Consider the following 23,975-nt stretch of genomic DNA (forward strand, 5'->3'; position numbering starts at 1 on the left):
GTAGAAGAAGTGAGATTCAGAGCTGTCATGTGAAGTACCCAGTAAGAGAGCTAACGTGTACATTCTCTTATACTTGTGCGAAAAATCTACTGCAAAGAAAGCTTCAACCGTGCTCACGTGTCACACTTCCCTTTCCTTACGTCTGCTCACCTAGACATTGTTATCAATATATTCTGTTACAGTGGTGTATGGAATAAGTATTCTCTTATCTCAAAAAAAAAACAGTACAGATTGCTGAGAAAAAGTATCATAAAGGAGAGAGACTATTTCAATTCCATTTGCTACTTATGAATTCGGGCATCTACTTTTTCTCTATTGATCATTTTTAGATGGAGCATTCAGTCACACTAGTAATCAAAGAAATGTATATTAAAACAATAAGGAGATATTGTTTTTATATGTCAATTTGGCAGATCTGAGAAGAAATATAACACTTAGATCTCTTGATGGCAGCTCCTATTTTCAGGTGGAGACAAGGAGCAGGGATGCCCCCTGCCTGCCTGCATGTGCCACTTCCACAGCAAGCCTGCCAACAGTCAAGCCTCCACCCTTTCTCTGCTGGTTCAGGGGAGACCAAATGGAAAAGGATGGAAACTGCACCAGTATAATGTGAAAAGGATTACAAGTCCTGAACTTTTCAAAGCACAGTGTGTAGCATTAGCTGCATTTAGAATCTGCACTCAGGGGCTTCCCTGGTGGCGCAGTGGTTAAGAATCCGCCTGCCAGTGCAGGGGACACGGGTTCGTGCCCCGGTCCGGGAAGATCCCACATGCCATGGAGCAGCTGGGCCCGTGAGCCACAACTACTGAGGCTGCGCGTCCGGAGTCTGTGCTCTGCAACGGGAGAGGCCGCGACGGTGAGAGGCCCGCGCACCGCGATCAAGAGTGGCCCCCGCTCGCCGCAGCTGGAGAGGGCCAACGCACAGAAACGAAGACCCAACACAGCCAAAAATAAATAAATTAATTAATTAATTTAAAAAAAAATCTGCACTCAGTGACTGAAGTTGAAGCATGTTTCTAGCCAGGGCAGCTCTGTATATCGTAAAACCCAGACTTGTGGATCTCAGCATTTATTTGAAAAGTTAGTATGTATGAGAATCATCCAGGCAGGCAGCTTGTTAAAGTTCATCTTCCCAGGTTACATTCCCAGTTGTTCTGATTCAGCAAGTGCAGAATGGGCCCTGGAATTTGGATTTTAATAGGCAGCCCAGATGATTCTGATGCAGACAATCTGAAAACCATACTTGGAAACTGATCCGTGGACACCAGCGAGGCTATGAAAGATGAGGTCCCAGCACATGCAGGCACATTGCTATAACTCATCCATTTGTTCATGCTTTCATTTGATAGATACATATTGAATGTCTGGCCTGTGCCTCCACACAAACATAAAGGGAGGGAAAGCACATCTTGTGGTGCACATGGTCTAACAGGAAAGAGAGAAGAATACCAACTGTCCTGGTACAGCATGGGGTTGTGGGAAAATACAAGCATTCTCAGGGCACAGAGGAGAGTGCCTGGCCCACAGCACCCGGGGAGGGGGGGAAGGTGACATCAGAAAAGTGGGTCCCAAGGAGGTGATCCCAAGGCTGAGGTCGGGTGTTGAGACGATTAAAACAGAGGAGAAACTTTGCAAGGTACAAAGTCTTGAGCCAGTTGGACATGTTTAGAGATTATAAGTCGTTCTGTATAATTAGAGTAAAAAGGCAGGTGTGTGTGTGTGTGTGTGTGTGCTTCCCTTACCCTTACACTCGCCCACTCATGTAAGGGTAAGGGAAGCAAGTCCAGGGAAGCGCAGGGCCAGCTCAGAAGTGGCCTTGTGCACAAAGTATGCCAAAGAGAGTCTCAGAAGGTGTTCACTAGGGATGACATGTGCAGCTCTGCATTCTAGAAAGTTACTCGTGGTGACTCACCCAGTAACTTCCCAGGGGGGAAGTTACTACGTGCAAAGGTTAACACAATTCTTTGCCTTCTACAAATGACTTCAGCTAAAAATACCTAGGAAGAGCTTGATGCTGCTCCCTGCTGTTCAGAGCAAAATTATCTCCCTTTGAGCTGATTTCATTTCTAACAAGGTCAAACTAATATTTTACATTGAGTTTGTATGAAAAAAATTAAAAATGTTTAATTTTTCATGTAATTAAAAAGAACAGCAACAGTAAAAACAACTCCCATGTGAGTTCTAACTCTAGACTGGGTCTGGAAGCACATTTTTTTAAGTGGAGACTCACTTCACTTCTGTGAGCAGCTCTGTGGAGGGGGAACAAGGGACTGTTCGCAACCATGGAGTGGCTGACACAAGCCCACAGTTAACATACATTAAATAAACACTCCTCATGTCAAATGGAGCTGTTTGCAGAGAAACGTGTCCATGGTTCTGGGAATCATTAATCAATGATGCGAAAGTGGCACAGAATAATTACCATCCCAGGTATCGCTAGAGGCGATCAGAGCTCCAATGTTCTGACAAAGAAATGAGTTAAGCTGCTGCCATTCTGAGCTCCAGGTCTGCCTGCTTCCCCCAGAGGACTCTGTCGGGACAAGCCATCCAGAAGTCTGGAAGGAAATGTGCCCCGGAGTCTCCTGGGCTGCATCAGCAAAGACCATGAAAGCAAGCGCTTCTGAGATGGCAGGGGAGGAGGAGCCAGGGCTCGCCACGGGCTGCCTGCCCACTTTATGTGATGGCCACTTGAAGGCAGGTGCTCCGGGTTTCCTGAGCCTGGGCGCACACCCACCACATACACCCTGCTGTGGTTGTGCTTTCACTTAGAAAAAGCACAAGACCCAAAAGGTCTTATGGAGACCTCTTAATTAGGGGAATTCTCAGCTTACAACAATACTTGCCTCAAAATGTTTCAACACAAGCAGAAAATATTAGTCTGGGGAAATGCAGAAAATAACCACCTACACACACACACACACACACACACACACACACACACACACACACACGCACACACACACACCCCTGCCGTGGTCAAACTTTCTATATGTTTGCTTAAACACATTCATGGTTCTAGGGTCAGTGCAACAATCCTCCCTTCCTCGACTTCCAGTTCCTGTCCTTGACAATAAGTAGAATGGACAAGGATTAAGGAGCTGGGGCTAAGTCATATGCAGGCAGGCAGGCCGGCAGGCAGGCTGGCACATGCGTGTCACTCTATGTCCTGGTGGAGACGCCGTGCATGGTGATGAACCTGGAGGCCTGCCTGTCTGAGGCGGCATTAACCAGAACATTTGCAGAGGAAGCAGAGGGGTCCTGGAGCCAACATGTCCAAGGCCCAATACAGGAAGGTTGTTGAAGAATAGGGTGGTGGAGAGTTTATGTAACTTGCCCAACATAGTAGGCTAGGAGCTAGGAGAAAGAGGAAAAACCACACGAACTTGGAGTAAGACAGAGCTGAGATGAAATACGAGCAATTCCAGTTAGCAGCCTCTCTAGGCTCTGGTTTTGCCACCGTTAAGATGAAATGATAAAGCCACCTTCACAGGGCCCATGGTGAAACTTGATGAGATGTATGAAAAGCACCCAAAGCAAGTGCTCCAGACGTCCAGCTATTGACACTTTTGCCAATAATAGTGATAAACAAAGAGCAGAATGAGGCTCTCCATCCAGTCTGAGCGCTTGCCCTGTGCCAAGCTGCCCTCCTGGGCATTAATTGTCGGCATCTTCTTCCTTGGTGGTTGTGTTTGCAAGGCAGCCAGGCCTGCTCAGCCATGCCTGCTCAGCCATGCCTTACCTGCTCCCAGAGGGGCTCCTCCAATGAACGAGGTATGCCCAGGGCATGCCACCCCTCAGGCCAGTTCCCGAGAGCAGCTCGAGAGCAGACCCATGTCACTGCGGCGGGCAGGCTGCCCACGCCTGGAGCCCCCACACTGTCGCAAGGCACACCAGAGTGGGGGGCTCCCCATCGACGGTCCGTTGATATAGCTGTGTTCTCCAGTGCAGCAGATCTTTCCAGAGCACAAATACTACGAGTCAGGGAAGGGAGAGATAAGAATCAATTCCAGGCTGTCCCTGCCTTTAAAGGCATCACAGGAGGACTCAGGAATAATTACAGAGCCGTGTGACAAGGAAGATGCCGGCAGCAGAGTGGGCAGAGTGCTGTGGACAGCCCGTCGCTATAAGTGCTCTGGGGACGGACACATCAGCACAGGCTCACCCAGGAGGGGGCCTCTGGTTGCAGGGGAGTGGGGGGGGGCACGAGGCTGCAAGGATCTGGCTGGTGGAGGTGTGGGCAGTGGAGAGGGCCAGGTCACAAGGGCCCGCTCCACAATGAGCTCTGCAGCCCAGACCCGACTCAGCCCACTCTTCCAGCCCGTGGATGTCCCTGAGTTCCCAGGCCTGCTTCCCTATGCTCCTCTCTGCCTCAGGCTTTAAATTCAGGGCACTCATCACCACACATCAATCCAGGCCCCAAACCCAGCAACTTCCCTCTTTCCCACAAAGAACTGTACTTTGTAGTGGACATACAACCCTAGATGGGCCCCATCCCAGCAGGTCAGGTTTCTCGTTGGTTCTACTCTGACCCTCTGTCACATCCTCCACCATCTCAGCAGGAAACAGACCCACTCAGGCCTGGATTCTCCCATTTTGTCCAAGCTCAACACTTGCCCAACCTCCACAGTTCCTGGCTTCACAGGCTCCCAGGAGCATCCTGGAAGCCCTGGAAGCCCTGGAAGCCGGCTGGGGCTTGGTTTAAACAGGAGCGTTTCCTCATTTGCACTGACGGGCCCTTTCCCACTTCCTTAGGACCATGGCTTAGGTACCAGGGTTCATATCCCACTCCTCCTTCCTTCTTGGAGAGAACAAATGCTAAGGTACCTTTATAAGAGCCACGATCACAGTGATAATAGCAGATACAAGCCACCGGGAGCTCCTCTGCGCCGATCTGGGGCAAGGACACGCAGTGTAAGTGGTGGAGGTGGGATTGGGACCAGGCTAGAGCCTCTGTCCACCTAGCCTCCTGGGAGCCTGTCCCCATGTGACCCTGGCCAGTCTCCTAGACCTGCTTCTCCAGGGAGCAGGTGTGTCTGGTTCCAGTGACATTGCAGGAACTCAGGCTGAATTGGGAAAGAATCTCTCCCACAGTTTACCACGAAGTCAGAGGCAACAAGCGCAACCCAACGAAATGGATCAAAACAACTCATCCAAAGAACTGACGTCTTGATAATGTCAAGAATCGCCTTGCCTTGCCCTGCTCAGTCCCTTTGTGCCCCACCCCCCAACCTCATGTGGCCCCTCCCGGCAGGTAAGGGGACACCAAGCACTAAGTGGAATCAGGACAGCTCCTGCCTCGGACCCTGCTGCGTTTCATATGCTCCTGTCTGCACAGCCTGGAGTCCCTGCCACCACAATGAGCCACATGTGGCATTCTGACAGCTTCCTGCTGTGTGACATGGAGATCCAGAAAGACTGAAGTTTAAGTACAAGGCAGGGGAAAACGAGAGAACAGCCTCTTCCTGCTCCTGACCTGCCTCTCAGAGGCTGGGAAAGTCAGTCACCTGTGGGCTTCAGGCTCTGGTTCCCCCAACAAGACCCCTGAGTGAAGTGTTGCTGGGTGGGACAATTAGCAAAAATAAGACTCTCAGAGACCAGGACAAGTACCAAAGGCAAGAACCTGCCGCACAGGCCATGCTGGGACTAGCTCTGGCTGTGACTGTAAACTCCAGACCTTGCCCTCAGCCCAGCCCAGTGAGGACTGGAGCCACCTGGCTGGTCTTGGCAAGCACATGGGAGTCAGGACATCTGCAGAAGCCCTTCTTGGAAGGCGGGGCATGGATTAGGTGACATGTGGACCCTCAGTGATACCAGATGTGGCAGGCAGTATTTGGGGACAAAGATGTCCCCCAAGAGCCTCATCCCTGGTTATCCCATCATATACTAACCTAGGTGCTGCTTGAAGGGCTTGAAATTATTTTTCATTCCAGATGAAATTAAGGTTGCAAATCAGTGGACCTTAAAATAGGGAGATTATCCTGGATTATTTGGTGGGTCCAATTCCCATGAGACCTTAGTAGCACAAGAGTTGGTGGGAGAGATTCAGTGGAAGACGGAGGCAGAGGGGAGAAGAGGGGGAGGGAAGACGAGGCAGAAGCAGCTCAGAGAGATCTGTAGTGTGAGAAGGCTACTGCAGCTGGCCTTGAAGAGGCAGGAAGAGAGCCACAGGCAAGGGAGGTGGGTGGCCTCTAGAAGCGGAGAACGACCCCTGGCTGACAGCCAGCCAAGAACAGGGAAGCATGGAACTGAATTCTGCCAACACCTGAATGAGCCTGGAAATGGATTCATCCCCAGAGCCTCTAGAAAGAAACGCAGCCCTGCCAATACCTCGGTTTCAGCCCCGTGAGACTCTAAGCAGAGAACCAGCTGAGCCATGTTGTGCTCAGACTTCTGAGATAATAAATGTGTGCTGCTTTAAGTCACCAAGGTTTTGGTAATTTGTTATGGCAGCAATATAAAATTAATATATCAAATAAAACCAAAGCATTGCCATTGCTCTCTTCTTATCAAAATGATGAAAAGAGCCAATATGGAGATAATATATAATCCAGTATTTCCTTACCCTATCAGGAAAGTAGGAAGGGATGGCTGGGGTTTGGTTTTAATCTGTTTAATATGCATCCATCATATCAGGATTTCTCACCTTGACACTACAGGCATTTGGGACTGAACAATTATTTTCTGTTCTTCTGAGCATTGTAGGATGTGAAGCAACAACCCTGGCCTCTGCCCACTAGATGCCAGTAGCAACCCCTCCCCACCAAGTCATGACATAAAAATGTCTCCAGACATTGGCAAATGTCCCCAGGGGCAGGGGCGGGGCGGGGAGGTGGGGTAAAGCTGCCGCCTGCTCAGAATCACTGCTTTATATGATCCTTTAAGGGCATAAGGCAAAGAAAAGTTTTAAGAGTAAGAAAGCATTGATCTCTTAGCTGTTTTCAACCGACTAGGCATTTACTAAATATCCATTTACCTATATGAACATATATGATATGTTCAAACTGTTATCAGCTGTTAGTACTCAGCAGCTGGATATTGTGGCTATATATACACACATATATAAATATATATGTATATGTTACATATGTATGTTTTATATCCATTTTTTAAACTTTCACACAGTAGACTACACTACTTCCATAATCAAAATAAAATGAACGTGAATATAATAAATCTTCATTCATCCGTGTTTACTGAAAGGTTTCTCTAGGCATGCCCGAGGTTAGGCACCTGGGGGTCCCTCCATTAAGGAGCATCAGTAGAGTGAGAGAGGCAGACAGGTGAAGTGGTGAAGGTTAGCCTGTATGTCAGGAGCAAGGGTAGGTGGAGATGCATTGGGCAGTAGAGACAGGGATGAGGGAGAGACCAGCTCTCCAGGTTTCAGATTGGGGACCAGTCAAGATGGGCTTTGGAGAGTCAGCTGCTAGGAGTCTAGCGTGCAGAGCACCACAGAAAGACAAACCAGCATGAGCAAAGGCACGGTGGTGAGGTGTGATGGGGACTTGCAAATGTGGTCTCTGGCTGAAAGCTGTGGGTTCCTCATGTACACGGACCTTGTTGTTCCAGGATTGTTTTGATTGAGCTGCTTCCCAAATCTGAAAGCAGCTAAACAACTTGGCAGAAGTTCTGCAGTCATCCATTTGGCCAATGCACTTCAAGTCAGCCCTTTCACCCAACCCCTGGAAGGAGTAAATCCCAGTTTGACACCCTCCAGGAGTCTCTGCAAGGAATCTGCCCCTGGAAAGGACATGCTTGAGTTTCTGCACATTGCTCACGCGCATCACAAGCTCTCTGAGCTTGTCACTTGCTCCTGGATACCCAGGCTGCTTACTCAGTGGCCCGTAGTTCAGCTCCACTCTCCACCACCCTGCAGCCAGACTAGCCCTCAGCTCTCATGCATTCATCTCTGGGTAGCCCCTGCATGTCTTGCCAGCCCCACCCTGCCTGCTCCTCTGTTTTGACGGGGCATCTTCTTCACTTACATCCCATACAGAAGAGTTGATGGAAGAGACAGATGGAAGTCTACCCAGCCCTTAAACCACTCAACCTTTGGAGAGGGAAGAGAATTAGTCTTTAATGAGCCACCTCATGTGTGCTGGGCGCTATGCTAGTCACTTTGCTTCCATTATCCCATTTAAGCCTTATGAGAATTTTGTGAAATGGTTGCCATGCACTCCATATTAAAGATGAGAATAACTAACTGAGGCTCAAGAAGGTTAGGTAGCAGGCCATTTAATATGTGGCCAAGTTGGGGTTTTTAGCTCAGGTCCATTTTACTTTAAGACATATGCTTCATCTTCCATACTTTCTTAGACTTGTGTAAAAGGGCCCTTCCTTCTTCCCATACTTCAGGGGGAACCCCCGACCCTCTTCCAGTCATACCCAGGGGACATGCATGCACACCAAGAGCCTGGGCTCCCACAACCCAGCTCCAGGCATCCCCAACAATGGAGTTCCCTGCTAACTGGCCCAGCCTGCCTCCTGGCTGTGCATACTGTATCTCCAGGTCCACCCTTCCGAGGGCTGAAGGTGTCACTAGTGTGCTTCCTCTAGGCCTGAGTGGTGGCCAAGGGGAGCTGGTTTCAAGGTGAGGAGTGTGGGGACAGCTGGGGCATATGGGTCAGGTGTCCAAACACATCCACCATGGCCCGTCACTCAGGCATGGGATGGATCCCTCAAGTGGTCAGGCTGTGAGCAGGGGGCCAACGTGCTGAACTACAAGAAGGTCAAGAATTCTAAATGTGAAACTGGCCCCCCAGGTTATTATAAAGGTCATTATAGGACATTAGAACATATTACATTTAACGGTTTATTAGCTTGATTTATATCTTCTAAACATTTTGATGCAAGATGTGTGGGCATTTGCACCCTTGCTCTCGGCCCATAAATTTAGGAGCATGTCGTCGCTTTTGCTTATTGATTTTTTTATGGTGAATGAAGGTATCACCTCCCATGTGAGTGCAGAAAGCTTAGTTCTCTCATGTCTGATAATCTTTAAAGAATAATCATGATGGGCTGTGTTACCTTTTCATGATCAAGAAGCTCTTGTAAAATGACTTGTCTTTCCCGACACAGTTCCAAGAAATCTTCAGAGTGCAGGCTTTCATGTAAGGCGGGGAAGAAGGTCAGCTGGGTGCAGTCTACTGCCTCATCTCTCTCACTCTCAGCTTCCTTTGGTGTCAGTTCATCTGCAGCAGCAAAAAGGGACATATGGTTTGTGCATGAGCCACCTGGAGTCACGAGGGACGGTGCACAGCCTGGGCTGAGTCCCTGGGAGGAACTGCAAGGTTTCAGTGCACCCGTGAATGATGTGGATCCCAGTGTGTCCCTCACTGTTTCTGAAAGTGGACACACCCCTCTGACCCTATCATGTGGTGAACACACCTGCAGGTTGATTCACTCCGGAAGATGTACCCGGGCCTGGCTGCTCTGCAGCTCTCCAGTGACCACGGGGGATGTTTCAAATTCACCTTCATTAATCAGTAAAGCAATTTCCTAGAGGGTCCCAGAGGGTCACCCAAGATTTGCTTTTTCTGAACTTCACTTTATTTACTCTTTCTGTTTTCTTTTTTTTGGCTGCACCAGGTGGCATGCCGGGATCTTGGTTCCCCGAGCAGGGATCAAACCCATGCCCCACGCCCCCTGCAGTGGAAGTGCAGAGTCTTTTAACCTCTGGACCGCCAGGGAGGTCCCCTGTTCACTCTTTTAACAGTGGGGTTTTTTTCCCTAAATATGGAAATACTATCTTCTTAATGTAAAAAACTTGGAAAACCCATGAATTGTGAGAAATTAAAAATTATGAGAAATAAAACAAGTATCACCCATGTACCCAGAGAGAGTGCTAATAACAACAGCTCCTGTTTAGTGAGTACTTTCTCTGTGCTGGATATTTTAATGACATTTTTCATCCAGTCCTACCTAGGTTGTAGATGCCATTCCATCCTCAATTTACAAATGAAGAAATTGACAAAGGCTAATTATTTTGCTCAAGGTCATACGGCTACTAAGAACTAGAGGCCGAATCTGAACCAAGTCCCTCTGAGTCCAGAGGCTGATCTTTTCATCTCTAGGCTGTTTGTCCTCCCTGGCCACAATTTGGTTTAATTCTGACATCTTTTTTGTACATACATGTATATGTACACACATAACGTAATTTCTGACATGGTAAGAATTATACTGAATTTATAGTTTTTCTTTTCTAACTTTTTTGCTCAAGATTACACCATGAGCACTTTCCCATTCCATTAAAAGTTCTTAGAAAGCAACTTAAGTGGCTGTAATAATCTATTGTTTGACTCTTCCATAATCACCCAACTCACCTCCTGTTTTTTAGAGATACAACTAGTTTCTAGTTCTACACTACGAAAACCCACTGTGCTGCAATCATTTGTGTGTACATCTAGACTTATTTCCAAAGGATGCACCCCTGTGCATGTGCATTTGGGTGCCAGCTAAGTACATACCTGTGTGGATCTCTAGATTTTTCTCCTCCACCCTGTCCTGGGTGTCCACCTGCGTGGAGTAGCACTTGGCTACAAGGTCAGGGTGCTACTGGTCATTTTCTTTGTGGCAAGATGCTCATCTCTTTGACCTCCTCCCCACCTGGGAACCTCACACCTGGATGAATGTAAGTGCCTGCTGCTCACAGCAACATCCATCAGAGGCTTTTCCTCAGGCAGAGAAAACACTGTGTAGATACAGGGACTCAGGAAGGCATGGTGAAGAATCACAACCCTTTCTTCTCCTCTGACTGAGCTCCCTACTGGGAGTTGGGGGTCCATGCTGGAAACATGGAGGAGGCCTGGGATCATAGGTGACCAGAGGCCCTGCATATAAGGGACGAGGGGACTTAGCAGCCCATGGCCCTAGTCCACATAAAATCAAACACCTGCTTTCTACCACTGTACCCTCTGCAGCCACCCATTTTGAGAGGGAGAGCAGGCAGATTCTCCCTGTGATCTTAGGGTTATGGGGCTTGGGATGGAAAGAAGAGAAGCCAAAATATGAGTGTTACACTGTCATCCCAAGTCCCAAGTGGGGTCCCCAAATCAACCTGGGATCAGAGCTCAAGATCCTCACTTCTGGGCTTTGTTACTGCAGACTGACAAGATAGCAAGCTCCATGCAAAATCCGGCGCTAAGGCACTAAATGAGACAAGTCTCATCAGCTCTAGGAAGTTGTCACTTGGTTAAGGATATGATATAAGCTGCAGCCTAGGATACAGTGAAACTCACAGACAGAGAGTGTCTGAAGCAAAAGGCAGAGCCTTTGGTAGAAACACAAAATCTGAAATATAGTGTATGTGTCTGTGTGTGTGTTTGGTAGGTATTTGATGTGTTCGGGCCAAAATGACCTCTGAAAATAAACTAGATTTTCAGCATATCAACTCAACCAAATTCCTCCATGAATATTACACAAAGGGTAAGCATAAACATCAACAATGATTCAAAGTGCTTTTTTAAATTGGAGAAATAATAATGATCATTATACCTGTCATCTTCACAATCAGAGAATTCAGTGTTAAGTGTTAAATATCTATCCCATCCAATTTTGCTCTAAAATATTTTCCTATTTTCCTCCTAGGTGTTTTGGGTCACATACTGAACATGTATTAGTATTTGGGGGGGCACTTTTAAGGTTTCCCTCATATAGCAAATTGACAAGATCGTTTCCCTGAAAAAAATTCTTATTGTTGCAACCTAAATACAAAATTCTTCCCCCAGTGGAGTGTTCAGGTCTGGAATGGGTCCCTCTTCATTCTGGAGAGGAGAGTGATGAAAGGCCTTGCACTCTCTACTCTAGATTTGCAGCGTTTTCTTCCTACAATATATTAACTTCATATCTTTAAGGAGATGTTAAATAAAACCAAGAATTGGTTTAACTGTTAAATAAAAATACAGATAAATTGAATACCTTGGTTTTCAGCATTTAACTGAGAAATATCACCATTTCTGTCCTGACTTTCCTGAAATAAAACCAGAGAAAAGAGAAATTAAATCCTGGATACCTATGGGCCCCACCCCCCATTCCACAGATTCACAAACACATACACACACATGCATATGGCTCCTTCAAATCACTCATACGCTCAAGACTCAAAGGCAAGGGGAGCAAAATGCCAAATCCTAAAGGACCACAATAAAATGCAAGTATTAATGTTCCTGAGTCAAAGGGGAAAAAACCCACAATCTTCCATTAAGTAGGATTTACAGTAATTACCAAAGATTATGTCAAATGGGAGTAGAGAGTATCCTGGCTGTCTGTGGTATGGGCCACCCTGGAGAGGGGACCAGGGACAGGGTCTGGGGCTGGACAGCCCAAGATACCAGAGACTAGGTTCCATAGCCAGCCTTCGGCCTTGACATCAGCACCATGGGCAGGCTTATTTTTCCTGCCTCCATTTCCTAAGAAATGTATATATATATATATATATATATATATATTTTTTTTTTTTTTTTTTTTTTTTTTTTTTGCGGTACGCAGGCCTCCCCCTGCTGTGGCCTCTCCCATTGCGGAGCATAGGCTCCGGACGCACAGGCTCAGCGGCCATGGCTCACGGGCCCAGCCGCTCCGCGGCATGTGGGATCTTCCCAGACTGGGGCACGAACCCGCGTCCCCTGCATCGGCAGGCGGACTCTCAACCACTGCGCCACCAGGGAAGCCCCTAAGAAATGTATTGAGGGAAAAATATTATATATCATCAGATGTATACAGACAATACACTAAAAACTAAAATGTCTGCTGAATAAATGAAATATAATTTTTTCATTAGGCTTTATAAAGGATTTAATGTGGGTGAAAGATTCTGAGGTTACAGACTGGAGAATAAGCCCAACTTTGTAACTCAGGATGAATGCAGAAGGAAATGTCTTGTGTTCCAGGTTTTGAAAAGGCTGCTTTTTAGAATATCTTAAATCAGAATTGTTCAATGAGGACACGAAATGCTATTAATAGATTCTTCTATATCCACTACCAAGCCAAGGATGGTTCTTCACCATTTAAAAGGCAAAAATGTAAGTCTGACAGAGAGTCCAAGCTTCATTACAGAAAACACCTGGGGGCTGACCAGATTCCGTTGCCTGGGAATCCAATGCAGCTTCAGTGTCATTTGGACTAAGTGGGTCACTGGCTCAAGCCTGCAGAAATAGCTGAGTTCAAGATATTTCCACTGTAAGATTTGACACGGGATTTGCTTGCACAGTAATGCCCATAGAAGGGCTGGTTATGACTGCTCTGTGACACATAACTTGTACAAGAGACCGTGCCCATCACATGGCTCTTTTCAAACGCTGGCATCCAGACCATTCTAATGGACTTTTATGGATGTCAGCGTGGTACTGGGTCAGTGGTGTATATATGAACCACTCACTCACTTATTTTTTTCATTCCTTTGGGCTGTAGTTATAGCATCCCTTCTATGTACCTGGGGAGTTAGTGATTCTTTCCCTCTGTTAAACAGCACCAAGAATGCATTACAGCACTCCTACAGTTAACTGCATGCATTATCTCTCCTACCTGTCCATGCCAAAGCACTCCTGATGGACACAACATCAGATGGAAAAGCTAAGGAGACACCTCCCTACACATTGCCTGTCTGGAAGCATCCTGTTTTGTTGCATCTAATTCTTACCTTGAGCCTTTCTCGACTCAGGGCCTCCAGCGGAGACAAGCGTCTGATACGTTTCCTCATGCGAGCTGGTCCTTCTCTCCAGTCCAGTTCCCACCGGGAGCAGGGTGTGGCTTCTGCCATCTGACGCCACAAGCCCAGCTCTCCAAAAAGCTGCTCCTGGATCTTGGCCCAGGCGTTGGCTGCCTTGATTTTGCCACATCTCCGCCTCTGGGAAGCAGAAGTACAGCGTCACCTCTGGACACATCTCCTCACCAGCCTGGCCCCAAACCTCCTGGGGTGAATAGACCAAGCCCCCCATAATTGCCTGAGGAAAATCACCCCTATAGGCAGCCCCAAGCACCTTCAGGGTGTGTAGTGTACTCTCTGGAGCTAGGACCAGGCCAGGAGAAGAAATCAGTTTTTCAGCTTTGAGACCATTTAATTCAGCTTCGAGGAGAAAAAAAACCCTCTGCCCTTTGGCCCACAGAGCCTCGTGACTGCTGGGTGCTGTGCAGAAAGTAACAGGTCCCAGAGGTCCCCATGCTATTCATCAGAGGATTGGACAGCTATTTGGTAGAATGGACACAGAACCTCACCACAGCCCTTACCCTTCAAAATGGACAGGGAATTTTACCATGGCCCCTACCCTTCAAAATGATGCTGAAAGCCCTCCTTCCAGTGTCTGGACTGGAAGTGTGGTGAGAATGTTCAAAGAAGCTAAAACCTTTGATGTTAATGAAAATAATCCTTCCTAATATCTATGAAATCCTCATAGTTTGCATACATAGCACTTGACTGTTATACCTCCTGCTAGAGTATAACTCAAACCTTTTACAAAATACATCGACACCCCTAAACTGCTTTTGTATGCCACACTGAAGTTTCCTACATCATCTATCAAAGAAACATTTCAGTTCAGTTTGGACAGCAGAATCAACTTTGTCTGCAGGGTGAACTTTTCCAACTATTCAAATATTTGATGGTATGTGCCCCTACATTTTAATTTTAATTTTTCAGAAAACTGAAAGGTGAAAGTGTTAATGACAAGAAGCACAGACCTCACAAATGTAACATACAGAGAAAAGAAACTCATTGTCCTGTATGAGGCTGAGCCTCTCACCCACTCTATCTCATTTCCTCTACACAGTGACACCAGAAGTGAGTCTTGGAACTTGTAAGTACTTTCTATTATCCTCATGAAGGAACCAAGTCTAGGAGAAGAGAAGTGACTTCCCCAAGGACCAACAGGTGACCAAGCTAAGACTGAAACCCAGCCTGTCTAATTCCAGAGCCTTCACTTCAGCCTGTGTGCTTGATTCCTTTCCTAGGGCCCTGGTATCATTTCATTAAGTCGTGATTTCTGCCAGTATTACTTCAAAGACTGGCAGACTTAGATCTAGACCATTTTGAATGCGAAAATCGTTCTCAGAACTTGAAAATTCTCATAAAAACATGACAGATGGAATAGTTCTAAGTACTTGGTCTTTGGTGTCAGATGAACCTGGGCTATCACAATGTTTCTGCTTTTCACTAGCAGTTTAAGCTGAAGGAGACTTAGCATCCTTATCAGTCAAATTCAGTTAGTAATATTACCACAATAATAAAACCATGGGTTTATGTAAGGATCGAATGAGACAATATTTTCAAGAGTTTAATATGGTGCCTTACCCAACTTAAGCAGTTAGTATTATTATTGTGAATAAAGCAAATTCTATTTCAAAACAAGATTATTTTGTTTCTCCACAGTTCTTAAATTCATATCCTAAACAGTTATAGCATTTTACAAGTACTCTAATTGTTTAATAAAAAACTCCAGAAAAATAATGACTATCCAAAGTCTTTCCTAGGGATTTGGTTATATGAAATGAACACTTGTTTGGGGAAAATATTTCAGCTCCTAGGAGATTTTTGCTGCATTTGTAGTTCCATATTGAGCTTCACAGAGGATGAACAATCCCAAGCTATTGGGTTGTTCATCCAGGGTTTCAAATTAGTCTTTTAAGAGCATCCCTTCCACCCTAAGTCTCCACCTATGCAACCTGGAGGTTCACAGCTGCCTGAGTCTTCATCACAGGGCAAACGTGTTGTCTGAATATCTGCAGCTAGACAGATGTGTGTCAGTGATAAGATCCTCATTCATCCCTCCGAGATGAATGATTGTTTAGTCCAGGATGGAAGGCTGTATGTGGTCCCAAGACAAAGGACACGAGATGACTAAATAAGCAAAAGTTCCTGCACCCACAAGGTGTTCTGTAATGCCCATGCTTCTGCACAAGGTAAGGTCCCCATTCAGTTCAAACCTCGAGTGGGCCAAATGCCACACCAGACACAGGGGCAGGGATGCTGGTGTATTAGAGGCAGCTATGATTCTCGGCTGAATAGAAGCTCTTGGGTAGCATCACTGAGACTTTCCTCTTGGCAACCAAACCTTCCCTACTTTCAGTTCCCGGTGCTGGGGTGCAGCTGACCCCAGCCCTGGCTTCAGTGGGTGATGAATGGTTGTAGGATGGGCTAGTGAGCATCATTCTCTGGGATTGGAACTGGTGGTCTCTAGAGCCTGTATAGAGCAGACTGCAGAGAGGTGGCTGTGTACACGTTCAAGGCTGCCCACCCTGCGCTGGCCAACCTTATGTGCATCAGGAAAAGGCACCTGATGTATCTGCATTGAGGCATACACAGCCTACAGGCAGGCCTTTCAGCAATGAGACAGTCCCTTTGTGCAAGTTAGATAATTTTCCACCCTGTATATGAGCCCTGCCTGGTTCCAGGGTGTACAGACTGGGGAGCAGAGCATGAGTCCACGCCAGCCTCAAGTGCTCTCTCCTCCATGTGCCTTGTTGCCTCAAACATATTAGTAATCTCATACACTTGTGTGTTTATGTTTGTGTGGACATGTGTTTGTGTGTGTGTGTGAAAAAGAGAGAAAGAAAGGAGAGAGAGGGAGAGAGGAGGCAGATTCCTTAGAGCAGAGTTTGAATAACTGGATCCAGCTCTTCTTGAAGTGTGATCTTCTCCTGGACTTTTCAAAATATTTCATGTGTTGCCTAAGCCAGTTTGAGTTGAGTTTCTGATAGTTACATCTGAAAGAGCTGTTACCAAAATGCAATGGATATATAGAGACTGAGCAAGAAATGGAAACAGCCTGTTGGCCCCCAGAGAGCCCACAAGAGAGGGGACAGAGCAATGCCCCTCACACACTAAAAGAAAGGCCATTTCTGGGGTGGAAGGCATCTTGCATAGAACTTTAAACAGTAAAAACTGTAATTTTTAAAAAATATATAGACAAAATGAGGCGTGTCTGTAAGGTATGATGAGGACTCAGTATAAGAACAGATGGCCTGGGTATATCACAGAGCAGAGCCAGAGCAGCCGGACCACAGAGAAGAGAACAAATGTAACTGGAAATGGCAAAGGGGCATCTGGGCAGGCCCAGAACAGAGGCACCTGTTTTCGTCAGCACTTCTGGAGTGATAAGAAATTTGGGAGATTAAATATCAGAATTGCATGATTTGCTGGTGATGGAATGATGAGGTACACTGATGATGCTTGCGTTAGCTTCCAGGGAACTGGGTGACGCTATCTTGTCATGCTGTGAGCACCTGCATCTCCAGTGACCTCTCAGGTGTAAATAAAATGCCCAGTTGGGAAAGTCTTATGCAGCCTGTTACTGACAGCCGTGTGGGCGGGGGCCCTTGAACCTCATTATCTCCACCCTCTTGGAAGGACCTCACGGAGTGTAATTAGGAGAAGCTGTCCTTGAAGAACATGGCATGTTTCACAAGGCTGATTTCTTTCCAGAACTTGGACTTGACTTCTCTGGAGGTGGAGTGGGACCTTCGTCGGGAAAGTCTACTACCCCTTAAAAGAAAGCAGGGTGAACACTCCAGACCCCATTATCTCTGGCAGACGGTGATAACACCTGCATTGTTTTAAACATCGAAACAATCTGTCTTAAATATTTAAACACCTGGAAAGTATCATCATGGATTAGCCTCAAAATGCTGATTTTCTCAAAAATACTTCAATCAACAGTAAAACTCTGTACCACTTTCTCAAGTACTCTCTGAGCCCCAGTCAGGCCTGCTGCTGACAATAAGCCAGACTGATATTCCAGGAGGCTGGACCCTTGCCTTATGGGCTCAGAGCCTCTGCCGAGGTTCTTCTGTCCTTCCCCATTAACCTTCAGTTTTTCAAATTTCAACAGAAATCCACCAGTTACCACAGAGCACATTTCTCCTAGCCATGACCAAATCTTCTAGGCTTTTCCAACCATACGAAGAGAAATGGTCAGACTCTTGACTAGATGCTGATTTAGATAAACAACATCCTCTGTCTTGAAATGGAACAAGCGTGATGGGGATATCCCTAAATAAAGGATGTAATCCTAAATGATTCATCTTATTTTTCCCCCAATGGTAGCTGAATTTATTAGCCATATTGCTAGTCCTGAATGAAGTTGGTGAATTCAAGTAGTAAGGCACTCACATGCGAGGTACTGTCCAAGGGGTGCAGATAACACGCAAATATAAGCCAGCTGCACATCTACCCCCAAACCGCCTCTCCGCCCCCTTGCATGTCTAATAAACTGCCCACCTCCTTATGTAGCACAGCCTGGGAGGCTGTGTTGCTAGGCTGTATGTTTCTGGGGTGCACACTGTGCATCTCACAAATCCCTATTCGTGGGGGCATGTTGTGGGCTCCCAAACAAGCACATATGGAGGGAACTGGATCAGGTTACTTGGCTTCAGTTGATCAGAGCCTATTTTGTTTCCCTTGAACTTGGGGACTACTGTTTCACCATTCCTTGACCCCTCACCTTACCCCAGGCACACCCAATGGTTCCTTATACCCCACTGCTCCTCTCTTTGTAGTAGAACATCCTAGGATTGGCCTTATCACCCTGCTTTAATTTCTTTACTCTTGTTCTCTCTACTGAGTGTTAAGAACCTTCAACCAGAGGAGTATCACTATCATCTCTGCCTTTCCTACACCTAGCAAGGCTTTGGCACAGAGAAGTTGTAAAGTCAAAATATAATTTGTGACGTTTTAATTCTATTGTTGTGTTCTATTACTAGCAATCATTTTAGAACATTTTTGTTAACAACAATAATACCACCTAAAAATGAACTTCTTAGCCATTCATTAACCACATATGGGACATCTATTCCCTGCCAGCCACTGTCTAGGTGTTCCATACTCACTCTTTAATCTTTACAGGTAGGCAGTATTATCCTGTCTTAAAGATGGGGACCCTGAGGCTAAGACTAGGCTCAGTCCTAGGAAGGGGCAGACTTGAGATTCAAATAGAGATCTCCCTGGCATGACAGCCAGTGCTCTTTACCTAGACTGTACAGAAATCACTCCTAGAGAGAGGTTTTCAACATCTAAACCTATCCTCATCAGTGGCAACCCACTGTCCTTAGGAGAACATGCAAAACCCCTAAAGTGGCAGCAAGCCACTCTGCTTGCTCTGGCCCTGCCTCACCTTCATTCACCCTTGTCCCTTCCCAGCTCAGGTCATCCCAGTCACCTCCTCTTCTTCCAGTTAACTGATGACACCCAGTGCTTTCCTGACTCAGGAGCTTCACACATTCCCTCCCCTTAGTCAAAACCACTTCCTGAAAATACTTTAGCCCATATTCCTCCTTCTTCAGATTTCAACTTAAAGATCACTTCCTTGGGCCTCTGATCTGCCCAAATTAAAGTCTTCCCCCTGTTATAATCTCCCACTATACTTGTATTTTCCCTGTCTATTGCTCTTTACAAGTTATAATGATCTATTTATCTGTGCACTTATTTAATGTATATCTCTCCTTTAGAGTAAGCTACCTGAGAGTGAGGCCCACTTGTGCTGTGTTTACAATTATGTCCCTAGCTCCTAGCACAGGATCTGAGGCACCCTGGGCACTTGATGCTTATTTACGAATGAATGAATGAGTAGATAAGTGGATGGAAACACTGCCTATCTCCTCAGCTGCTGACAGTGTGGGTCCAAATCCCATGGCACAGGTCATGAAAGTAGGACTGACTCGTTGATGACCAATTATTGGCTTAGCCAATTTAGAATTTAAACCAAAGGCTCTTATGATTCTTTATTTCGGGTTCAAGGTAGATTCTGGTCTACTGTGCAGAGAAGGGAATTGCCTTGTTTCTTACCTGTACATGATCTTTGTATAGAGATGCATATAGTTCCTGTCCTTTTCGTCTGTAGTTCTCAATACATGACACGAAGTCCTGGAGAAGAGACAAAACAAGTCACAACTAATAACAGCTGTGATTTTAGATAAGAACTTCTCTACTCTGACCAGTTGTTGGGGGAAGTAAGAGTTACAGGACTTGTTGGTCAAATCAATCACAACCTCATGAATACATGTATCACTTATGCTGTTACATTCACATACACACTCACATACATGCTTATGGGTTACTTCCACTTCCAGCTACGATGAACTAGCTTGTAGCAGATAAATCTTCCTCCCAAGAATAACTAGAAAAGCTAGAATATAATAGATAAATTGAAATGGAATTCTAAAAAATGTTCAAGTAACTCACATTTATGGAATAGTGCACCCAACAATAGTAAAATACACATTTTTCAAGCCCCCACAAAATATATACCAAAACAAACTACATGTTGGACCATAAAACAAATCTCGACAAATTAAAAAAAAATTAAAACCTGCAAAATATGTTCTCTGACCATAACAGAATCAAACTGAAATCAATAACAGGAAATCTCCAAACACTTGGGAACTAAACAATATACTTCTAATCCATGGATCAAAAAGTAAGTCTCAAGGGAAATTTTAAAAAATACATAGCACAGTATGTATCAAAATTTGTCACATAGCTAAAACAATGCTGAGAGAGAAATATATGTCACCAAATGCATGCATTAGAAAAGAATTAAGTTTTAGAAAATCTGAACAGACCAATAACAAATAGGGAGATTAAATTAGTGATCAAATACTTCTCAAAAAAGAAAAGCCCAGGACCGGATGGCTTCACAGGAGAATTCTATCAAACATTCAAAGAAGAATTAATACCAAACCTTCTTAAATTTCCAAAAAAAATAGAAGAAGAGGGAATACTTCCCAACTCATCATATGAGGCCAGCATCACTCTAATACCAACGTCAGGCAAAGACACCACAAAAAAGAAAATTAAAGAGCAATATCCCTGATGAACACAGATGCAAAAACCCTCCATAAAATACTGGCAAACAGAATTCAACAGCACATTACAAGAATCGTATACAGTATACCGTGATCAAGTAAGATTTATCCCTGGAATGCAAGGATAGTTGAATGTATGCAAATCAATCAAGGTGATACATCACATTAACAGAACAAAAGAAAAAAAAATCATCACACAGTTCATTATATATATGTTTTATGTATATATAAAATTCAGCCTTTAAAAAGAAGGAAATTGTGCTGTTTGCAACAACATAGATGAACCTGGAGGGCACTATACTAAGTGAAATAAGCCAGAACATTGAATGATCTCACTTATATATGGACTCTAAAATAGTCAAATTCATAGAAGTAGAGAGTAGAATGGTGGTTTCCAGGAGCTGGGGAGAGGCAGAAATGGGGATATGTTGATTACAGGATACAGAGCTTCAGTCATGCAAAATAGTGAGTTCTGAAAACCTAATGCACAGCATTGTGACTCTACTTAACAATATTGTACTATATATTCGAAATTTGTTACGAAGTTAGAACTTAAGTGGTCTCATCACAAAATAAAAGGTAACTATGTGAATTACCTTGATTGTGGTGATTATTTCTCAATGTATATGTGCATCAAAACATTTAATGAAACTTAAAAGCTTTTGCACAGCAAAGGAAACCATAAACAAGACCAAAAGACAACCCTCAGCATGGGAGAAAATAGTTGCAAATGAAGCAACTGACAAAGGATTCATCTCCAAGATTTATAAGAAGCTCATGCAGCTCAATAACAAAAAACCAAACAACCCAATCCAAAAATGGGCAGAAGACCTAAATAGACATTTCTCCAAAGAAGATATACAGATTGCCAACAAACACATGAAAGAATGCTCAACATCATTAATCATTAGAGAAATGCAAATCAAAACTACAATGAGATATCACCTCACACCAGTCAGAATGGCCATCATCAAAAAATCTAGAAACAATAAATGCTGGAGAGGGTGTGGAGAAAAGGGAACACTCTTGCACTGTTGGTGGGAATGTAAAGTGATACAGCCACTATGGAGAACAGTATGGAGGTTCCTTAAAAAACTAAAAATAGAATTACCATGTGACCCAGCAATCCCACTACTGGGCATATACCCTGAGAAAACCATAATTCAAAAAGAGTCATGTACCAAAATGTTCATTGCAGCTCTATTTACAATAGCCAAGACATGGAAGCAACCTAAGTATCCATCATCGGATGAATGGATAAAGATGTGCCACATATATACAATGGAATATTACTCAGCCATAAAAAGAAACGAAATTGAGTTATTTGTAGTGATGTGGATGGACCTAGAGTCTGTCATACAGAGTGAAATAAGTCAGAAAGAGAATAACAAATACCGTACGCTAACACATATATTTGGAATCTAAGGGAAAAAAAAAAAGAAATGGTCATGAAGAACCTAGGGGCAAATATGGGAATAAAGACGCAGACCTACTAGAGAATGGAATTGAGGATACGGGGAGGGGGAAGGGTAAGCTGGGACAAAGTGAGAGAGTGGCATGGACATATATACACTACCAAATGTAAAATAGATAGCTAGTGGGAAGCAGCTGCATAGCACAGGGAGTTCAGCTTGGTGCTTTGTGACCACCTAGGGGGGTGGGATAGGGAGAGTGGGAGGGAGGGAGACAGAAGAGGGAAGAGATATGGGAACATATGTATAACTGATTCACTTTGTTAAAAAGCAGAAACTAACACACCATTGTAAAGCAATTATACTCCAATAAAGACGTTAAAAACAAACAAACAAACAAAAAACATCAAGTTGTGCATCTTAAATATATACAATTTTACCCTAATAAAGATGAAAAGATTTTAAATTAAAATATTTTTAAATGATGTAATCTTAAAATGTTTTGTATCATGGAGCCTATCTGAAAAAAATAAAGAGTAAAATTTTTAAGTCAATCTAAGATCCCACTCAAGGAACTAGAATAAAAGAGAAAAATAAACCCAAAGCAAGCAGAAGGAAGGAAATAATAAAGGCAAGAGCAGAAATCAATGCAATTAAAAACAGAAAAACATGGAGAAAATCACTGAAACAAAACTGGTTCTTTGAAAATATTGATAAAACTTACAAACCTGTAGAAATACTGACAAAGATAAAAAGAAGATACATATTGCCAATATAAAGAATGAAATAGAGGCTATCCCTACAGATCCTGCAGACATCAAAACGATAGCAAGGGAATATTACAAACAACTACATACACATAAATGTGACAACTCAGATTAAATGGACAAATCCTTTGCAAAAACATAAATTACCATATCTCAACCAATATAAAATAGATCATTGGAAGAGACTATAACAGTTAAGGAAATTGAATTCATAATTTAAATACTCCCCCCAAATAAACTTCCAGGTCCATATGATTTTGCTTGAGGATTTTACAAAATATTTAAGCAAGAATTAACATAAATTTTACAAAATATCTTCCAGAAAATAGAAAAAGTTGGTACACTTTCCAATTTGGTTTATGAGGCTAGCAATACCCTTATACTTTTACACCACAACCAGACAGAGTATAGGAAAATAAACCTATCTTTCATGAATAGAGATGCAAAAATTCTTTTTTTTAAAATTTTTTAAACATCTTTATTGGAGTATAATTGCTTTACAATGGTGTGTTAGTTTCTGCTGTATAACAAAGTGAATCAGCTATACATATACACATATCCCGATATCCCCTCCCTCTTGTGTCTCCTTCCCACCCTCCCTATCCCACCCCTCTAGGTGGTCACAAAGCACCGAGCTGATCTCCCTGTGCTATGCGGCTGCTTCCCACTAGCTATCTATTTTACATTTGGTAGTGTATATATGTCCATGCCACTCTCTCACTTCGTCCCTGTGTCCTCAAGTCCATTCTCTATGTCTGCATCTTTACTCCTGTCCTGCCCCTAGGTTCTTCAGAACCAGTATGTGTTTTGTTTTTTTTTTTAAAGATTCTATATATATATTAGCATACGGTATTTGTTTTTCTCTTTCTGACTTACTTCACTCTGTATGACAGACTCTAGGTCTATCCACCTCACTACAAATAACTCAATTTCATTTCTTTTTATGGCTAATATTGGTATAATATTCCATTATTACTCCATTAATAATGGAGTAATATTCCATTGTATATAT

At 44.3% G+C, this 23,975-nt stretch overlaps 1 protein-coding gene across 1 annotated transcript in view; it reads right to left on the reverse strand.

The window, feature by feature from the left end:
* WDFY4 (WDFY family member 4) overlaps positions 1–23,975 on the reverse strand; it is a 275,410-nt gene that overhangs the window by 85,903 nt on the left and 165,532 nt on the right. Inside the window, exons 40-43 of the mRNA XM_067025200.1 lie at positions 19,766–19,843; positions 13,631–13,837; positions 11,914–11,965; positions 9,025–9,188 (exon numbers count right to left, since the gene is read on the reverse strand). Coding sequence (XP_066881301.1) covers positions 9,025–9,188; positions 11,914–11,965; positions 13,631–13,837; positions 19,766–19,843 — 501 coding nt within the window. The remainder of the gene's footprint in view (positions 1–9,024; positions 9,189–11,913; positions 11,966–13,630; positions 13,838–19,765; positions 19,844–23,975) is intronic.

The sequence above is a fragment of the Kogia breviceps genome, chromosome 2, assembly GCF_026419965.1.
Source record: "Kogia breviceps isolate mKogBre1 chromosome 2, mKogBre1 haplotype 1, whole genome shotgun sequence".
Lineage (NCBI taxonomy): Eukaryota > Metazoa > Chordata > Mammalia > Artiodactyla > Physeteridae > Kogia > Kogia breviceps.